The 18,326-nt window shown below is 26.8% G+C and overlaps 1 protein-coding gene across 4 annotated transcripts in view; it reads right to left on the bottom strand.

The window, feature by feature from the left end:
- Mical (Molecule interacting with CasL) overlaps positions 1–18,326 on the bottom strand; it is a 202,818-nt gene that overhangs the window by 89,005 nt on the left and 95,487 nt on the right. For all 4 annotated transcript variants that reach the window (XM_075374228.1, XM_075374225.1, XM_075374227.1 and 1 more), the window contains 5 exons: positions 17,400–17,541; positions 12,870–13,000; positions 10,122–10,331; positions 7,733–7,892; positions 3,585–3,760 (listed from right to left, as the gene is read on the bottom strand). In XM_075374228.1, coding sequence (XP_075230343.1) covers positions 3,585–3,760; positions 7,733–7,892; positions 10,122–10,331; positions 12,870–13,000; positions 17,400–17,541 — 819 coding nt within the window. The remainder of the gene's footprint in view (positions 1–3,584; positions 3,761–7,732; positions 7,893–10,121; positions 10,332–12,869; positions 13,001–17,399; positions 17,542–18,326) is intronic.

Here is an 18,326-nt window from a genome sequence, read left to right on the forward strand (position 1 = left end):
TTATTTTTAACTTGTACAAACGTAATCTTTATGTAGTAACTGAAATCTTATCCATAAGCAATTCTTCAAAATGCTGAACTTAGAATTTATTAATTTTTAATAAATAAATAAGTTAATAAATTTATTAATTAATTAATAAATAGATAAAATAAGTAATTGTTATTTTTATCTACTCTATTGAATTTTTTTTTTTTTTAAATATTTCTGTCTGTATTCCAACTGCCAACAATTATGAAGTGTCTCTGTTTAACACTTGAACATAATAACTGAAAATAACTAATGCAATACATGAAATTAAATAAATTTACAGGTATCACTTCACTTTTATATTAAAAGTCCCTTCATGGTTCAACACAGTCAGTTTACTACAAATAAACAAAACCAATAACAACTTATGCTCCTGTTTACATCTTATTGTACGTTTGCATGATGCACTATATTAAACATATATTTAATGGAATTTAGCTAGAATTTGTAAACTTATAAAAATAGGTAACCCTGTAGTCCTACTGAATTATGCAATTGTTTATTAAAAAAAGTGAAAGTAATATGTCCATTCTTAATAGAGATGTAATAAGAAATTAAAAAAGAAAAAAATTGATTTATTTTTCTGCTTCCTAGATTTTACAGCTGTAAGAGAATCTGGAGCTGAAAAGTTCAGTTACGGAAGGTTATACTGTACAAATAAATTCAAAAAGTTGTTTCCTTGACATTTCAAATGGAACTATTTAAATATTTACTTTTTTAATAGGAAAATAAATGGTAATTGAAGTACCTAAAAAAACATGTTATAAATAAAAAGATAAGTTGTAAAAATAAGAACAGCTTTCTTATATTTACTGCTTAAAATGATTCATGACTTGAATAAAATTAAGACATTAATTTAATATAAATTAATATAATACAAAACACAACAGGTACTTCACAAAAATAAATTTTTTAAAATCATACATCACTATTTTTTAAATCTATCATTAAATGTATTTATTTATTTATTTAATACCTAGTTACATAATAACACAGTACACAGACAATGTCAGTAGTATTCTGCAGAGATGTCATGGCATCTGTACGCAGTCAGGTGTACAAATACAAAAAAATAAAAAATAAAAAAAAAAAGATTAAATATAAAAACTTTAAAAAAAAATCATTCAATACAGTCACGCAAGTATTTATCATGTGAAATAGCCTTAATTCAAGTTCATTAGTTTTATAGATTTTCTAACATTTTTTTTTATATTTCTTGATACTAGACTTTTAGTTTCAAGAAGCATTTATAAAAATAATAGATAACAGTATATTTATGACTCTTTCTGCAAATTTCTTTACTCCCAATAATTAAATGATTCATACCTCGTATTAGAGAAGTTATGTGGTATTTCTATAATTTAGGGCATTTCACTGTAATGATGTCTCAGATTCTAATACATATTTTTCAATTAAATTAAGTAGTAATTTGATATTATTTACTTGATTTTTTAAAGAATTTTTACTATTTTGTTATGCATAGGTTTTATTTTATTTGAGTTTTTATTTGCTAAGTCCAATGCAATTATACCATAGCCAGCAATATAGTAATAAATTCCATACATGATAGTAAATAAATTTTGAACAGTAAGAATTTTGCTTAGTCTAGATAATATGACTAGGACAACTTATAATAAATAAGTCCCTCAGACACATTTCCATTAGTAGACTTAATAACAATATTTAGTAGATGCTTATTATTTCAAGATAAATATATTTTTCTAACTTGATAATACAACGTAACCTGTACAAAATTTTCTTGAATTTTGATTTTATTTTGTACTAGAATGTTTTCCTTTAACTGGGCATTATGATCCTTTAATATAGTATTTTTGTCAATTAATTCAGAATTAATTTTATTTAATTATTCAATTTCCTTGATAAATTCCTTAGCTTTAGTTTCAGTTTCAAATTAAATTGCAATTTAAAAAGTATAAATTAGAATGTCTCATTACTGATTAGTGTAGAACCTTTTTTTGTATCATTTAGCAAAATAATAGTAAGAGTTTTTAACAGAGTTCCAAGTTTTCAGAAAATTAAATACTTTAAGCAGTATCAAACAACAACTGAATAAATATTTCTTTAAAATATGACAGGCCATTTCTAAGGAAGAGGTAGAAGGATAAGATGAACACTCTAAAATGGTGTTCCAAGAAACAGCTGCATAACATAGAGAATATTACTGAATAAAAGTTTATTCATTAATATAAAGTTAATCTACTTTAATCTAACTGATAATCAGAGCATCAGCTTTAACACCAGTGAAACTGAAAGTTTCTTTCATATTGATTACTTTTTCTCGAGTCTGAAAATTGGCTGCAGTGATTTTTTTCCACTGCATATCAATCTCTTCAATACCTCATATGACCAACTACTTCCTCTCTAGATAATCTCATAGTCTGTATTCTTTGTTTCTCTTTTTTTCTTTTATCCCCCAGCATTACTATCCCTTTACAGATGCCCAATAAACCAGTTTCTTATTTTTTAAATTCACTTCCGAAATGTTCTTTTTATATAAATTATCAAAGAACCTTCTTGCCGATCTGCTACCACGACTGGTGAGAAATGTGAAGCTTTAACAATTCTGAAATGAAATTGTAATTATTTTTGTTATTGAAATAAATCTACTGACCTCTACAATCAGTGACAGTCTTGCCAAAACAATTTTTATTAGTAGCAGCTTCATAGAAATTAAATAGTTTTCTGAAAGGAGTTTCTAAATCAACACATTCACTTCGAAATTTCAATAATGATTCAGTAAAACTTTATTTTTGATTGTTTGTAATGAAATTTTCAAAAAATGTCTAAAATTTTTCTCAACATCCTTATATCAGAAGTTTAAATCAAGATATCAATCATTATAATTTGTCCAGATGTTTCCTCAAAATGTCTATCATAAATCAGCCTATCAAATTATACAAATAATGTATTTAGAGTTTTTATGAGGTAAAACTTGCTCATCCTGACACCATAGGTGAAGACACTCTTCATGTGATGGTTTCAGTCACAACACTACCCCCTCTGTACCTAGCCCTTATGCGCTTTACTGGAGGGTCATCTATTTCAACAATGACATCTTGTCATCTTGTCGTCTTTATTTCATCAATGCCGCAAGTGACATTCCCGTCGGTGTACTACTAACTAACATAAACTCCAAACAAAACACATCTAGCAAAGTCTCAAACAAGACTGGTCAGGTATGGCATTTTTCATACACTACAAAATTTCCATACCATATCCCTACCCACAACCTTCACACTTATGCAAATTAATGTAAATTAAAGAAGAAGAAAAAATTTGTGAAAAATTAGGATGTTCTGAAATAATTGATAGAAAAAATGATATAAGCTTGTTCTTTCAGTCATATTTTTAATGAGTTATGTCTCTATTAGGTCTCTCTCGAACCTTAATCAAGCACACAAAAGTGAGAAAGTATAAATAAATAAAAAATAGTCTTAAGCAATAAATATACATTTACAATACATTACAATCCCCTAATTACAGTTTTCATAAAAATATATTAAAAAAAAATTGTCAATTTATAATTTTTTACTTACATTTATAGAATGGTTAGGAGTTTGTTGTTCCTTTGGTATATTCTCCTTTTCAGCAACTTTTGCACTTTCTTCCATCTTTCTGTTTGCACGCATTCTCTGAGTACCTTGAAGGCCAAAATGATAAGTACAAAAAAACTTACTACCAAATTTACCATCACGATCAAATGCATAACTTCCTAAAACAAAAAATCAGATAAATTAATTACAAAAAAAATAAAATATAATACTTTTTCCATTTTACACTAATATAATTACATATTTCATCAGGAATGAGAAAACAACGCATACATTTATATAACACTGATAAGTTCTTAAATTTACACATTTTTAGAATACCAAAAAATTAGTCTAGAAATAATCAAATTGGTAAACATTAAAACATTTTTTCTGTATGAAAAGAAGGCTGAAATAATATAGCATGACTTTCCTGGCTACGTTGTTCAAATCATACAAACCTTACACACCTTTTTCATTCCAAAATCTTTCTGGCTTCACAGGAAAGTTTTTGAAACAAACATTATGGGTCGACCTTTATTTTTAATAATAAAATAATTGTAATCTTTTAATCAAACAATAACAAAAATTTATTAACGCAATTAGAAAATTTTTTTGGTAACTAAATTTTTTAATTTTCTTTGTAAAACATTATGTTAAATATAGAATAAAAAAATTAACATTTATAACAAAAACACAAACGTAATTTTTACTTACTTTTCAATTTTTTTCTTTTTTAAAAAATTTTTTTGGTCTGTTGTAATATGAAATTAAAGCCTTAAATTAAAATACTTCATAAGCTTATAACTTTAAAAAATTTAAAAGCATCATGAAGTCTAGAGGGTGAAACTTTATTGCTCATTTAAATTTGTGACTAATAAATACATACAAATTTACAAATTAAATTTTTTATTACAATATATTACAAAGTATAATTATGTACTTTAAAGTGTTTTAACGATACAATTTTTTATTCTTTAACATCTTACATGATTTCTTTCATATTATTAATTATACAGTTTTAATTTTCTGGTGTCCTACCAAAATAAATAGAGGTTACAAATGCCACTGCAAATATTTCACAGCTGTATGGGTCCTCTTGGTATTAAATTTATTATTATACTTAATATTATTTACTAAAATTCTTAAACTGTTTTATTGAGGCTGTTACATATGTGAACTTGCTGACTATTGTAACAAGAAGTTATCCAATGTTCCAGATTTGGTGATACAGAATCTGCTTCAAATAGTACTGGTACATTTGGTTTCACATTTTCTGCAGTATGGTTCTTTAGTATTTGCATAAGATATGTTTCTTGTAGTAGAAAATCAGTATACTTTTAATGATATTGTGGAATATGAATACATGATTTCAAGACAAATAATAACAAAAGTTAGAGCCAAAAACCAAAAACCAGGGTATATATTTTTTTGGAGGTGGGAGAATAAATTTTAAGAAAAACTTTCTCAAAATATTCATATATAGGTTACGCTTAACAAATTTGCTGATATAAAGTTTTTTCAAAATCTAACATCCCTTCAATAAAAGCTAAAATAAGAAAAAGAAAATTTAAAAAACTCTTTTAGTCCATTTTTTGTGTCATTTTTGGATTTTTGGTCCTGGAGTCTATAATTTAAAAAATTGTTGACCTTTCTGATAGCTCTCTATATGAGGTGTAAACTTCTAAAGAATTTTGGAAAAATATTTAAAACTGAAGGGAGATTATAAAGCAAAGAACAAAAAATATTTTTAGAACACAATTTGAATTTTAAGAGGTGGGGATTGATTTAAAAAAAAAAATTTGCATTGCATTGCATTGCAAAGCAAAACAAATTTGCTTTAATAAAGCTTTCTCTAAAATGCCTATGAAGAAAGTCAAAATTGGTTCTTTTGTTATATCCTGTCACCTCCTAAACAAATGTAGAAAAAAAATCAATTTGTCAATGCCAATATAAAAAAATATTTGAGCCAAATTTGAAGAAAATTGGTACAGTCAATCCTGGGATATAAGAACAAAGTAATGTGAGACACATACATGTTTTTTTTTTCAAGATGAGCTGCTTAGATTAAAAAGATTAAGACTAAACTGCTTAGATTGCCATTTTTGACATGATTGCCATACTTTCCCCTTTAATACAGCTTTTCTAGTTACATTTGCCAGGAAAGTAATATAAGTGCTAAAAGAAATTTGACGCCTAATTACATTTAAAAGTAGATAAGTATACTCTACACTATACTGGTTTGCTGCATACATTCCAATCTAAGCTTTGTTTATGCTAGGCAATCCTGCTTCTACAAGAGTTTATTTTTAGTAATTATTTTTGAGACAGATTTTTTTACACTTTGAACTGTAACTTACTCCAAATCTATCTATGTTCATTACTGTACCAAAAATAAAAATATTTGGTCAATATTATTTTTGAAAGTCTGTGCTATTCCCCAGTAAAATAATTTTAGAAATTTGCATAGTGAACTTTGTATTTATCACAAATATATTTATTACTATTTCATTTAAGGTTTTAGACTGCAAACTTCAGCGAACCTTGCATATACCTAATATATTATACCCAAAGCTCATAAATGAGTCTTAAATAAAATCATTAAAATCCTCACAACCATATTTCTTCTAATTATGTACATAGTTATAAAAATACAGAGCACTCTTCCAAGTTATATAATGTAATGAATAAAAAATAAAAATTACGATTAAAAGTCTATTTAATTTTAAAAAAGAATCCCATAACAAATTTACTGAAAAATCATCCCTTTCTATTCAAGTTTCACTCTTTGGAAAATATTTCATTGCAGCTTTTTTTCGGTGGCCAAAAAGATAAATATTGGTTGGAGCCTGGAAATAATTGTATGGTGGTAGTCCAGCAACTCAAAGCAAGATAAAAGACTATTTTGTGAACATATGAGGTCTAGTATTATCCTGAAGCAAAGTCATACCTTTTGAAAGTTCATTACCCTTTTTGAGTTGATTTTTGCCTTCAGTGATTATATTACCTCACTATGGTTTTCGATATTACTTTTACAATGTGAAGTGAATAAAAATTGAATCTTCTATATCTCAGAACATTGTCATCATCACCTTCCATATAGATATGTTAATTGTATTTTCCCCCGCAGGAGATGAAGGATGTTTACAGTAACTATAAATGTTACAAATTCATAAACAAAAATTATATCAACATACTCCTCATTAGAAATACGATATGATAACATTACACTTCTATATGATAACTTATGACAACAGATTTGAACAAAGTATACAATCTTCACTGTTGACCAGCTGTTAGTATTGTCAACCTAAACAATAAGTTATTTTTAAATATTTCTAAAGTAACATACATTTCAATTTAGTTTTTACACAATTATTTCGTTTTACCTGTGTAAATTATTGAATAAGTACAGCTAAAATATTGTTTTAAAAAATTTTGTATTTTTAGAAATTATTTTCACTAATTAGAGTTTGTTTAAAAAAAAAAAATTATTAGGTACAAAAGAAAAACATTATTTTCTGTCTATTTTTAATCTGTTTTGCTTCAACAAAAAACAGATTTTAAAAGTTTTTATTTACTTTTTATGAGCTGTATTTACATTAATTTTCTCAGAATTAAATTCTCTACAAGTTTTGTTACTAAAAAAAACTTTTTAGGTTGTAATGTAGTTCGATGTTTTTCAATACCAAATTTTGTGTTTTACGTTGGATATCTTAAATACTACTGGCTTTGGAACCTGTTTTATCCTATTTCCCAGCTCAAATTACATAAGAAACCACCAACTTTACTCCTTAATTTGGATCCCAAAAATTACAGTAGAGCTTCTTTATATTAGAAGAGCTGAAATCCAGGTGAAATCTTTGGTAGCCATAACTCGAAAACAAAGCATTTTCAGACCTATGTTTATGTGAACTTTTTTCATTTTCACTAGTAAGAAGACGTCCTGAAAGTTTCTCTATTTCTTCATGGGACACTGTATAATAAGTCAGAGTTGCAAGACATGCGATCAGGAGGGAAATAAAAAATTTTCCATTACTATTTAATTTTTCCTTATATATTATAACATAATATTATCTGTGAAACATTATCGGATTATATACTGCATATAAATACTGAAAATAAATGCTAGTAAATACAACTTTAATACAAACCGAGTCGTAATGTAGTCGAGCAATATTCGCACCGGAAACAACCTCGATGAAAAAATCTTCCCTCAGCACTCAGTCTTTCCATAAGGTAAACCCTTTTATTGCAAAAGTGACAAATTTCAGAACCACCTTGTGCTGGTAAAACAAGTGCTGCCCTTGAATTCTGTATTAAATAAAAATTAAAGCAAGATTTAAAAGAAAATATTCTTATCCATCGTGCATCATGAAATATCCATACTTAAAATACAAATATGGCCCTTTCTACTGTGTTTTAGTCTATGACAAATGGAAACATAAGTTATAGAAAGACTATTAATTTTTAATGACTGCTGATGGCAATAAACACAACTGTAAAAAAATTAGTCTGGTTTATCATTAAAAATTAACAATTTTGTTACATGTGGTTATATTGCTAAATTAGAGCTGTAAAATAAGTATGAAATCAATATAACAGATTGTAGGCCATTCACAAACTTAATTATTTCAATAGACTAACCTGGAAAATTTTTCATTTGACAAGTCAAGCATAAAAAGTTCAATATCATACTACATTAAGCTAAATAAACATAGTGTTTAATTGTTTGGAAATATCAGCAAAAGTAAGGGTGTCTGCTGATAATTATGTCTACGTTACTTAGCTCCTGTGGGCAAAGTAACAGATACTTTTAAACAGCCTATTACATCATACACAATGTGTACCATCATATCAAAGGTGTCTATCCTTGTTATTTTAATTAAAATAAAATTAAATGCATTACTAAAATTTATATAACTTAAATATATTAAAAATTAAGTCAAGTAGCAATGACAATACTGAAAAGTAAACTGTAGTATTACAGAAAAAATAATTTTTTAAAAAATGTTATCAATTATCCATTGATTTGTCTTTGTTTTATAATTCTTCATATTACTATCTATCATAATAACATAATATCAACAACTATTAATAACATAATAACAATGCTCAGGAATTACATTCCCAAATAGAACTTACTACTAATTTAACATAACTGGTTTATGAATTAAAAGTTAAGGCCAGATAAATAGTTTTTCATCGATTCTGACAGTTCTGCTACAATTCAAATTTCTAAGATTAACACAGTTCTTATAAACCTGTTTTTCAGATACAGAAATTGGGTTTGAGATTATTGTTTGATGCTCACAACTATGAATTATAGAGCAATGTTTTATATTTATGAATGAGCAATCTTTGTTGAAAGGGATTGTCACTTATCTAAAAAATTCTTCTTTATCAAACCAGACAACAGAACTTTTATGTAACTCGATATAATACTTAAGCTTACTACAAGGGCCTTAATAGTAGTCATTTTAAAAAGATATCACAAACCGTTTAAAAAAAAAACCCATACATTTAACCCAACGTTTAAAATAAATCTTTTATATAAACAATATTTCTCTGTCAATTAGTTTTCAAATAACAACCTAAAAAAGTGTTTTGCATCTATGTTTAATATGTAATTAAGTATGTGCTCAAATAATTTTCATTACTGCCCTTTGAATTTTTATTTATTTGTAGTTTATTTAGTATCTTCTATAATTAATTTACTGTCATTTCATATGTTTATATTTTCAAATTACTAATATGGATTTAAATTAACTATTTATATTTTATAGACTGTTTTTTGTGATGATACTCTGATAACAGTTTTACCAAAGTTTCCTTTGATCCAACCAAGCAAATACTGGGATATTTAGCTATTTATATCCATGGAATAGCACACCAACCGGTACCTGACATGATCTATACAACATCAAAATAAAGTATCTATTTATTTTTAAGTAATAAATAAGTACAAATATCTTAAATACAGTTAATTTTAAAAATTGGTAGCAATAAATTACAAGAGGAGGATGACATGGACTAAGAGACTAAGTGATAAATTGGTGATAAATTTAGTTTCCAGATTATATAAATACATTATTAGGTTCACAGTAAGAATTAGGAAAATCAAACTGATGGGCAATCATTAAAAGACCTAAAATTAATCATAGTTACTATTTATTAAACAATTATCAATTACTGTAGCCAGATAGAGTTCAAATTATAATAAAACAAATTGAACAACTAGGCTTATAATATACAACAAAATTAAGTACACAGAAAATTTTAAAAACACTAAATTTCATGGAAAATTGTTATTAAAATCAACAACAAACAAGGATTTAAGAAAAAAAATGTTTAAGACTGGTGTCTGTCTGGAAAACATATTTTGTTTGATCCAAATAGGTTTTACAGTACTCACTCCCAACTTTTGAAAAATTTTAAAAACAAAAATCACGAACAAAACTGGTACTTCCTTTACAAACTTCCAGTAACAACAGACATAATTAGTAAATTAAATTTATAATAAATATGTACAACTTGGATTACCGATTTCTGGATGACAGGCTTCTCTGTTTCTTGCTGATTTTTATATGCTAACTGTGCAGCCATCGCACTGACTTTGTTGCGTCCTTGTTCCAAAACAGAGCCTTCTTTAATTTTTTGTTCCAATTTCTTAAGACTAACATCGATATCGCTGTATTTGTTAGGAGCTAAATCACCAGAACGTGCTTTCAACTTACGTTCTACAGCTGAAAACTGTAGAAAAAAAGTTATATAAAGCAAATTAGTAATACATGTATATTTAATATTAAATAAAATTTAAACCATCAAAACATAGTAAATAGATACGTTAAACTTACCACACTAATTCCAAGAATCGATTTTCATGGGATCTCGCTTCTTCAGTTGATATTATTTAATTCTATAATTACATTAAAATAAATTCTTTTTATAATTTGTCGAAATTGAAAATGTTTTATAAATTTTGAATTTTATTATAGACAAATATGCTAATTCTGCTGTCCAGAACAAGAATGATGTGTGTGTCTATTTTTTTTAACCTCCAGAACCAGTGTAAGGTATTACTTCAGAGGATGAATGAAGGATGAGTATGAATATATGTGAAATTTAGTCTTGTACAGTCTCAGGTGGACCATTCCTGAGATGTGTAGTTAATTGAAACCCAACCACCAAAGAACACCAGTATCCACAATCTAGTATTCATATCCATATAAAAGTAACTGCCTTTACTGGGACTTGAAACACACCACTCTCGACTTCGAAATCAGTTGATTTGCGATGATGAGTTCACCACTAGACAAACAACCCAGTGGGTATATATATATATATATATATATATAAAACATTAATAGAATATTTCAAATATCAAATCAATTAAAAGCATTTTGAAAGCACTTCTATTATTTAACTGATTAAACTATTAAACTGTCAACCCACGTTATATAACTAACTTGTAATAAATTTTAATACCACACTACTTTTTTAATCTCAATATACCTCTTATAACTTACATATTCAATCTTGTTTCATATACTCTCATCTTTATTTTTTTAATTGTTTTTACCTCCTATAAAGCCAAATTCATTAATCCCACAAAACTAAATATGTAAACCACTACCCTGCATATTTTTCAAATTTTTGCCACTCGCATCCTAATTCATTTCACATTCATTAGCTCACCTATTTTCTAACATTTCTCTCTAAAATTATATCTCAAAAGCCTTTATTATTTGTATTTTTGGCTTATCTAGCCATAAACTTCACAGTCAAAGTACTACACTCCATAGAAATATTTTTCTTTCTAATTTCTAAAGCCTAGTGCAAAGCAAATGATTTTTTCCTTCTTACTTGAGCGAGTGGGCATCTGATATCCTCCTTAATTTGTCCATTCTTTGCAATTTTATGGTCTACATAACAAAATTCTGTTAACTTAATACAATTAGTTCATTTATCTTAATATTTAACTCTTTATTATCTTACTTTTTGTTACATTTTAATATCTTTTACTCTTGTTTACTTTCAAATTAACTACTCCAGGAATGAATCCATAACATTTAATGCACTCCAAAAATTTGTTTCCAAAAAATCTTAATTTATTGCCTACACTGTTATTTTGTACCCCCAATTTACTTTTAGTTCCTTTATGGGTCTGAAAGGAGCTAATATTCAAATTAAAAAAAAATAACGGGGTCAGGTTACATCCATCTCTCTCTCCTTTGTATATTTATAAAAATATAAACTTATTTATTAAAATATAAACTTTTCTTTTACAGAAAAAATAAGACTCAATCCATAAATTTCTAAATAACACTAATTTAAAAAAAATCAAAATCTCTGAATGTATTCCATTTCTGCTCATCTTGTACAGTTTAATATCTTCTGAAGTGCGATTTATTTTTTAGTTATTTTTTATATTTAGAACCTTCATGTATTTATTTTAATATTACTTCATATAATTATATTTAAATTATAAAGACTTTAATCGCATTTTCTTTATTTTAAATTAACAGTGTATTATGTAATTCTGCTCTGATCCAAGGTTTTTCCATGATTCCCTTGAACCATTCAGGCAAATGCTGGTGCAGTTTTTTAATCCATGGAGTAGCATAACATATCTACACATTCTTGAAGTGAGCTAGATAATATATTATTAAATACCAAAATAAAAGATTTATTTATTTATTATACAACATATTTACATTTATGTGCTACTGCTTTTTAGGTGTAGCAGAATTTAATGCCAAATAATGCGTTTATTGAAATCTAACAGCACTTTTCCAGTCTCAACAATTTTACATATTTATATGTTTGTGTACAAATCTGTAGCATATAACCTATACATACGTAACTGAATATAAAGCCTACTCAGTCCTATTTATCACAGACTGTATAGAAATTTATATTAGATATTCAATGTATAATTCAAATTCAGAGTGGTTTAAAGATGATATACAATTGTTGCTGACAGTTGTGGTTTTAGTGTAATCTTCAACAAAAAAAGTCAATATTTCACTATCTTCAAACTACATAGAATTTACTTCACCCAGAAAAAATTGGAATCTTTTATCATAACAACAAAACTTCAAAATCGCATAAAAGTTATGTTTTTTATTACATAAAAACAACATATTCCTTCTTATTTGAATAACATTTAATAAAGTAATATAAAAAAACAGACTTTAATTAAAAACAATGTGTAAATTTTTTACAATGGTTTATTAAAAATCATACTCTGGTTTTTCTTTTGTATCCCAAATTATAAAATTTACTTACCTTATCAGCAAATTGTTCACGACTCCATTTTGGAACTTTCTCTTGACGTGCTCTTACCCCTCTTCCCATCTTATTTTCCTCTATTTTCTTTTCTATTTCTTTTACATTCCAATCTGTTTTCTCTATTTTTCCTACAAAAAGAAAGCTTTCATATCTGTACTGATCCTAATTAAAAGATTGATTTGAAACATTAATATATGCAAAACTATTCCAATAACAAAACACTAGAAAAGTTTTTGTTTTTTTTTTCAAGTAATGGCTAGCAAAATTTTCACAAATTTTTGTTCCCAGGCTAAAAAGGGACAGTTTTATTTGGGACTCAAATAAAAGAGAAAATTTGGTAGTTTTATATCTTTTGTAACCTGAAAAATTGAATAAAATAGAGCATGGATCTGTTACATTCCTAGTAGTTTCTAAAAAAATTGTTTCAGTCTAAAAAAGTATATTTAAAAAAAAGGTTACTAAATAATTTAATTATGAGGAGACTGATGTAAATAAAATCAATAGAAAACAAACAAAAAGTTCAGAAATTCTTTCACAACAAAACAGACAATATAGCAGAAAAACATCACAATTTTAAAAACAAAGATTCTTCCTAGTGCTAAAAAAATAGTCATAAAAAATTTAACTTTTGATCTCAAAATACATAAAACAAAAGTAAAAAAATTACATGAAAAAATAAATAACTTCATTAACTTTTATCTCAAAATGGATTTATTATCTGAATAATTATTTTTGATTAAAGGTACTAACATACATTTAAAGTAGTTATTCAATGTGGATTTCCTTTTTTTTGAATATAAAATTCACCATGACAAATACATGCTTCTCAAACATATCTTACATACTGTTAAGAGGAGTAAGATGTGATTTCTTAGTTCATCTTGCGTGTCAATAAATTTATAATAAACCAGTGATTTTATCCAATGGCAAAAGAAATAGTCTGATGAATTGAGATCAGGAGATGATAGTGCCACTTAACATATCCATTTCTACCAACTCATTGGTTACCACAATTATAGTTTAAACAACTGCTAACATTACAGGGAAGTAGACTGGTGCACCACAGTGCATAAACCATGTCTGCTTTCTGCCATTTTTTGTCTTCCAACGAATCAATCAGATTCACATGTGATAAGTATAAACTCTATACTCTTGAAAGCCTTGGTAATAGGAAAAAAGGATGGATTGTAATCAAGAAGCCCATACCACACATTAAACAAAAATGTATGCTGGAAATACACTGAGGCAACCTCATATGGGTTTTCTTCTGCTCAAAAGGGTATTTTTAAAAATAATAATTACATTTCTTGTAAAGCATGATTCATTAATAATGAGAATATGCCTAAGGAAATCAGAATTGTATACAAATTTTTTAATTCCATTGATAGAATTTTGTATTATAATTTGATGGTATATGTCTTGTACATGGGTTATATAGAATAGATATAATTGTTACTCCCTCATTTGATTGTGAAACTTTTAAGCGACATGACAATCTTCTGTGCTAGCAGTAGGAAATAACTGTACAGCATCAAGTATTTCTTCTTCAAAATCTTAATTTCTGACAAACTGTCAACCAACATCATAGCTGGTCATCTTAGCTATCATTAATTATTAACTTAGTTATTGTAGCCGTTTCTTTAAGTCATAATTCCACACCTTCAAACATTTTATAATTTGATAATATGGGGATATTTGTTATAGAATTCTCAAACACACTCATACATACCAATTATTATCCATAAATTAATAACATATATATCATCAACTCCCCAAACAAATACCAAATTGCATCTTCTCTTACTGTAAATAATAGCAGATATTTACATACAATACACAAAAATTATTTGTTGATCACCTGTTATTATAAATAGATAACTTAATTTACTTTAGAGGTTATTTTTTAGTTACATTTATTTTAGTATTATAAAGAAAATTTTTTTTTTTAAATTGTAACATTTTTCTTCATACTTTGGTCCATCTTATCTTAAAGTAGAATTTCTGAAACTTTTATTTGTCTTTTATTCACTTTTTTGCATCAATTTTCTCAGAATTAAATTCTATATAAATTTTGTGAGAAATTTGTATTTGTTTACTGGCAATTTAACAAAAGCAAATTAATTTACAACAAACAAAAAATACATTTTTTTTACTCCTTTTGCTCTTTGTAACCTTTTTTAAGTTCTAGTTGTTTTATTCAATCTTTCACATAAAATAAGATAGATATATAAGCACCAAATTTGCCTCTTAAATCTGGGTCAAAAATTTTAGTGTATCTTCATTTTACTCTTGAGCACAAATTTGAGAAAATTTTTGGCTAACCGTAACCTAAAAACAAAGCTTTTTTAGACTCTTAATTGGAAATTTTTTTCTTATGTTAATAATAGAAATCATGTCTCCTGAAGAAGCATTATTATGCAATTTTGAATTACCTGTATACGTATGTTTATTAATATGCTTAACTATAAACACACAAGGACAAAAAACAAGAAAGGAGTTCATGAATAGAAACAATTCATTTAATACAAGAGCAAGTTAAATTTCAACTACATTAACTATATACTGGCAGTATTTCAAAATCACCTTAAGAATTTAAAATAAACAGTTAATTGAGCTGTACTAAACACCAATTCAATATTATATACAGTCAAGTTTGAGAAAAATATATTGGAAAAGTACTGTCTAATTTTTCATAGAAGTATTTCCCTCTTCATAAAAAAACTAGTTTTTTTCATAAATCAAACTTTTAAATTTTAAAATGGTTGATTGGTTTTAAATTTTTTAAATAACTTAAGGTTTGTTTTAAGGTAAACCTTAAGTATAATATATATAATATATAGCAAGTTAATGATGTTAAAATTATGTTAATGATGTTAATATATAATAATAGCAGTTAATGATGTTAAAGAACAATTTAGATTCGGAGTAACAGTACAAGGTGAAAAGATAAAGATGCTACGATTTGCTGATGATATAGTAATTCTAGCCGCGAGTAAAAAGGATTTAGAAGAAACAATGAACGGCATAGATGAAGTCCTACGCAAGAACTATCGCATGAAAATAAACAAGAACAAAACAAAAGTAATGAAATGTAGTAGAAATAACAAAGATGGACCACTGAATGTGAAAATAGGAGGAGAAAAGATTATGGAGGTAGAAGAATTTTGCTATTTGGGAAGTAGAATTACTAAAGATGGACGAAGCAGGAGCGATATAAAATGCCGAATAGCATAAGCTAAACGAGCCTTCAGTAAGAAATATAATTTGTTTACATCAAAAATTAATTTAAATGTCAGGAAAAGATTTTTGAAAGTGTATGTTTGGAGTGTCGTTTTATATGGAAGTGAAACTTGGACAATCGGAGTATCTGAGAAGAAAAGATTAGAAGCTTTTGAAATGTGGTGCTATAGGAGAATGTTGAAAATCAGATGGGTGGATAAAGTGACAAATGAAGAGGTATTGCGGCAAATAGATGAAGAAAGAAGCATTTGGAAAAATATAGTTAAAAGAAGAGAAAGACTTATAGGCCACATACTAAGGCATCCTGGAATAGTCGCTTTAATATTGGAAGGACAGGTAGAAGGGAAAAATTGTGTAGGCAGGCCACGTTTGGAATATGTAAAACAAATTGTTAGGGATGTAGGATGTAGAGGGTATACTGAAATGAAACGACTAGCACTAGATAGGGAATCTTGGAGAGCTGCATCAAACCAGTCAAATGACTGAAGACAAAAAATAAAAATATATATATATATAATATTTATATACAAAAGTATAAAATCTTATAAATGTATGTGGTGAATCTTTTTTTACTAACTTTCTTACATTTCTGATATTAATGCTATTTTTTTTAATGAAAATATGTAATTATCTTTGTAACTACATTTCACAAAGATATGGGAATGCACTCTGATGGCTTTGTTATTCAATATTACACTTTAATTTAATTATATGACTGATGGGAAATGTTTCACAGTTTTCATATTGTTTTTGAGCAACCAAATTCTACATCTACAAGGAATTTGTGTACATCTGTACCTGAAAGGGGTCTGACAAGATTCAACTCTTTCACCACCAAGTCCTCAATGTATTAATAAATTAAAAAATTACAATAAATAATTTGTTCATTTCAATATTTAATTTATAAATGAAACTCTTATCAAAGCCAAGAATATTTATCTGATACTAAGTTGATTTGATGATGTCTTCATAAAAAACATAAAAACTAAAAATATGTAAAAGCAAGTAATTGCTTATTCAATAGATTTGAAATTAAATAGATGTAGAACTACAAAATGAGAAAGATATGTTTTGAACAGACTTCGTGTATACTTCATGGAAACATGACAGTCCATGCTTGAGTTATTTACATTCAAATTCAACTTCATGCAATAATTAAGTGGTAAATTTAAATAGAAAAAAAACAACAGCATAAATAAATAAACAGAAGGAAAAAAGAAAATGTGCTTTAAGTATAAATTAAGTTGTTTTTATTGAAATAGAAGCAAAATGTTAAACTGCAAATACCTATAGCTCTAAGCAAATCCTTTGGTTTTTTATCAGTTGGTATAGTTCCTTTTAATTTTGCTTCAAGATTCTTTATTCTACCAGAAAAATCTCCATCTGGAGCTCCTCTCCTTATTTCAGCTTGCAACTTTGCTTCTTTTTCCTACAATAAAGAAATTCACACATTATTTCTCATTATTCATAGAACAGAAGGATCAAAAATCGCAGTATCACACATATCACAATTACTGACAATTAAGTTTTACACAAAGTGACAAAAGTAAAACAAAACAGTTTTTTTAAAAATTTATTTCCCATATTTTCCTGGGGTTAGGTGTTGAACAAACCTTCAAGTAAAATTTCAACAAATCTTAAGTAAATTTCAAGTGTGAGATAAATGCAATGGTTGGTCTGGGTTTGAACTTAAAATCTCCAGATGAAAGACAACCTGAATCTCCAGATGAAAATATATATGTGATATATTATATATATCATTTTAAGAATGGAAAGTTAAGCTATTCTACAGAATAGTTTAAGGATTAAATAAATATAATCATAATTTTTAGGATTAAATAGCCAATCATTACCTTTATACAAAAGTAGTCATCATTAACATAAATACAAAGAAAAATTAATTTTTATTTTATTAATATATATGATTCATGTTTACGATGCTAAACAATGACAGTCCACTATAGAATCCTGAAAACGTCTGTAAACATTTAAAAATAACCAGAGATATAATAATTATAGTTCAGATAGGTAAACAAATAACATTCATAAATATATTATAAAAATGACAAGCTTAGTATTTATTTAAAATGTTTTATAATACATAAAAAATTACAAATTTAAAAAACCCCAAAAAGAGTTGGTCTGTAAACACGCATGAAAGAATGCTTACTATGGACAACCAGCTCTAGCATCATGGCTGGCAACCATCAATAG

Source organism: Lycorma delicatula, chromosome 8 (assembly GCF_047948215.1).
Source record: "Lycorma delicatula isolate Av1 chromosome 8, ASM4794821v1, whole genome shotgun sequence".
NCBI lineage: Eukaryota > Metazoa > Arthropoda > Insecta > Hemiptera > Fulgoridae > Lycorma > Lycorma delicatula.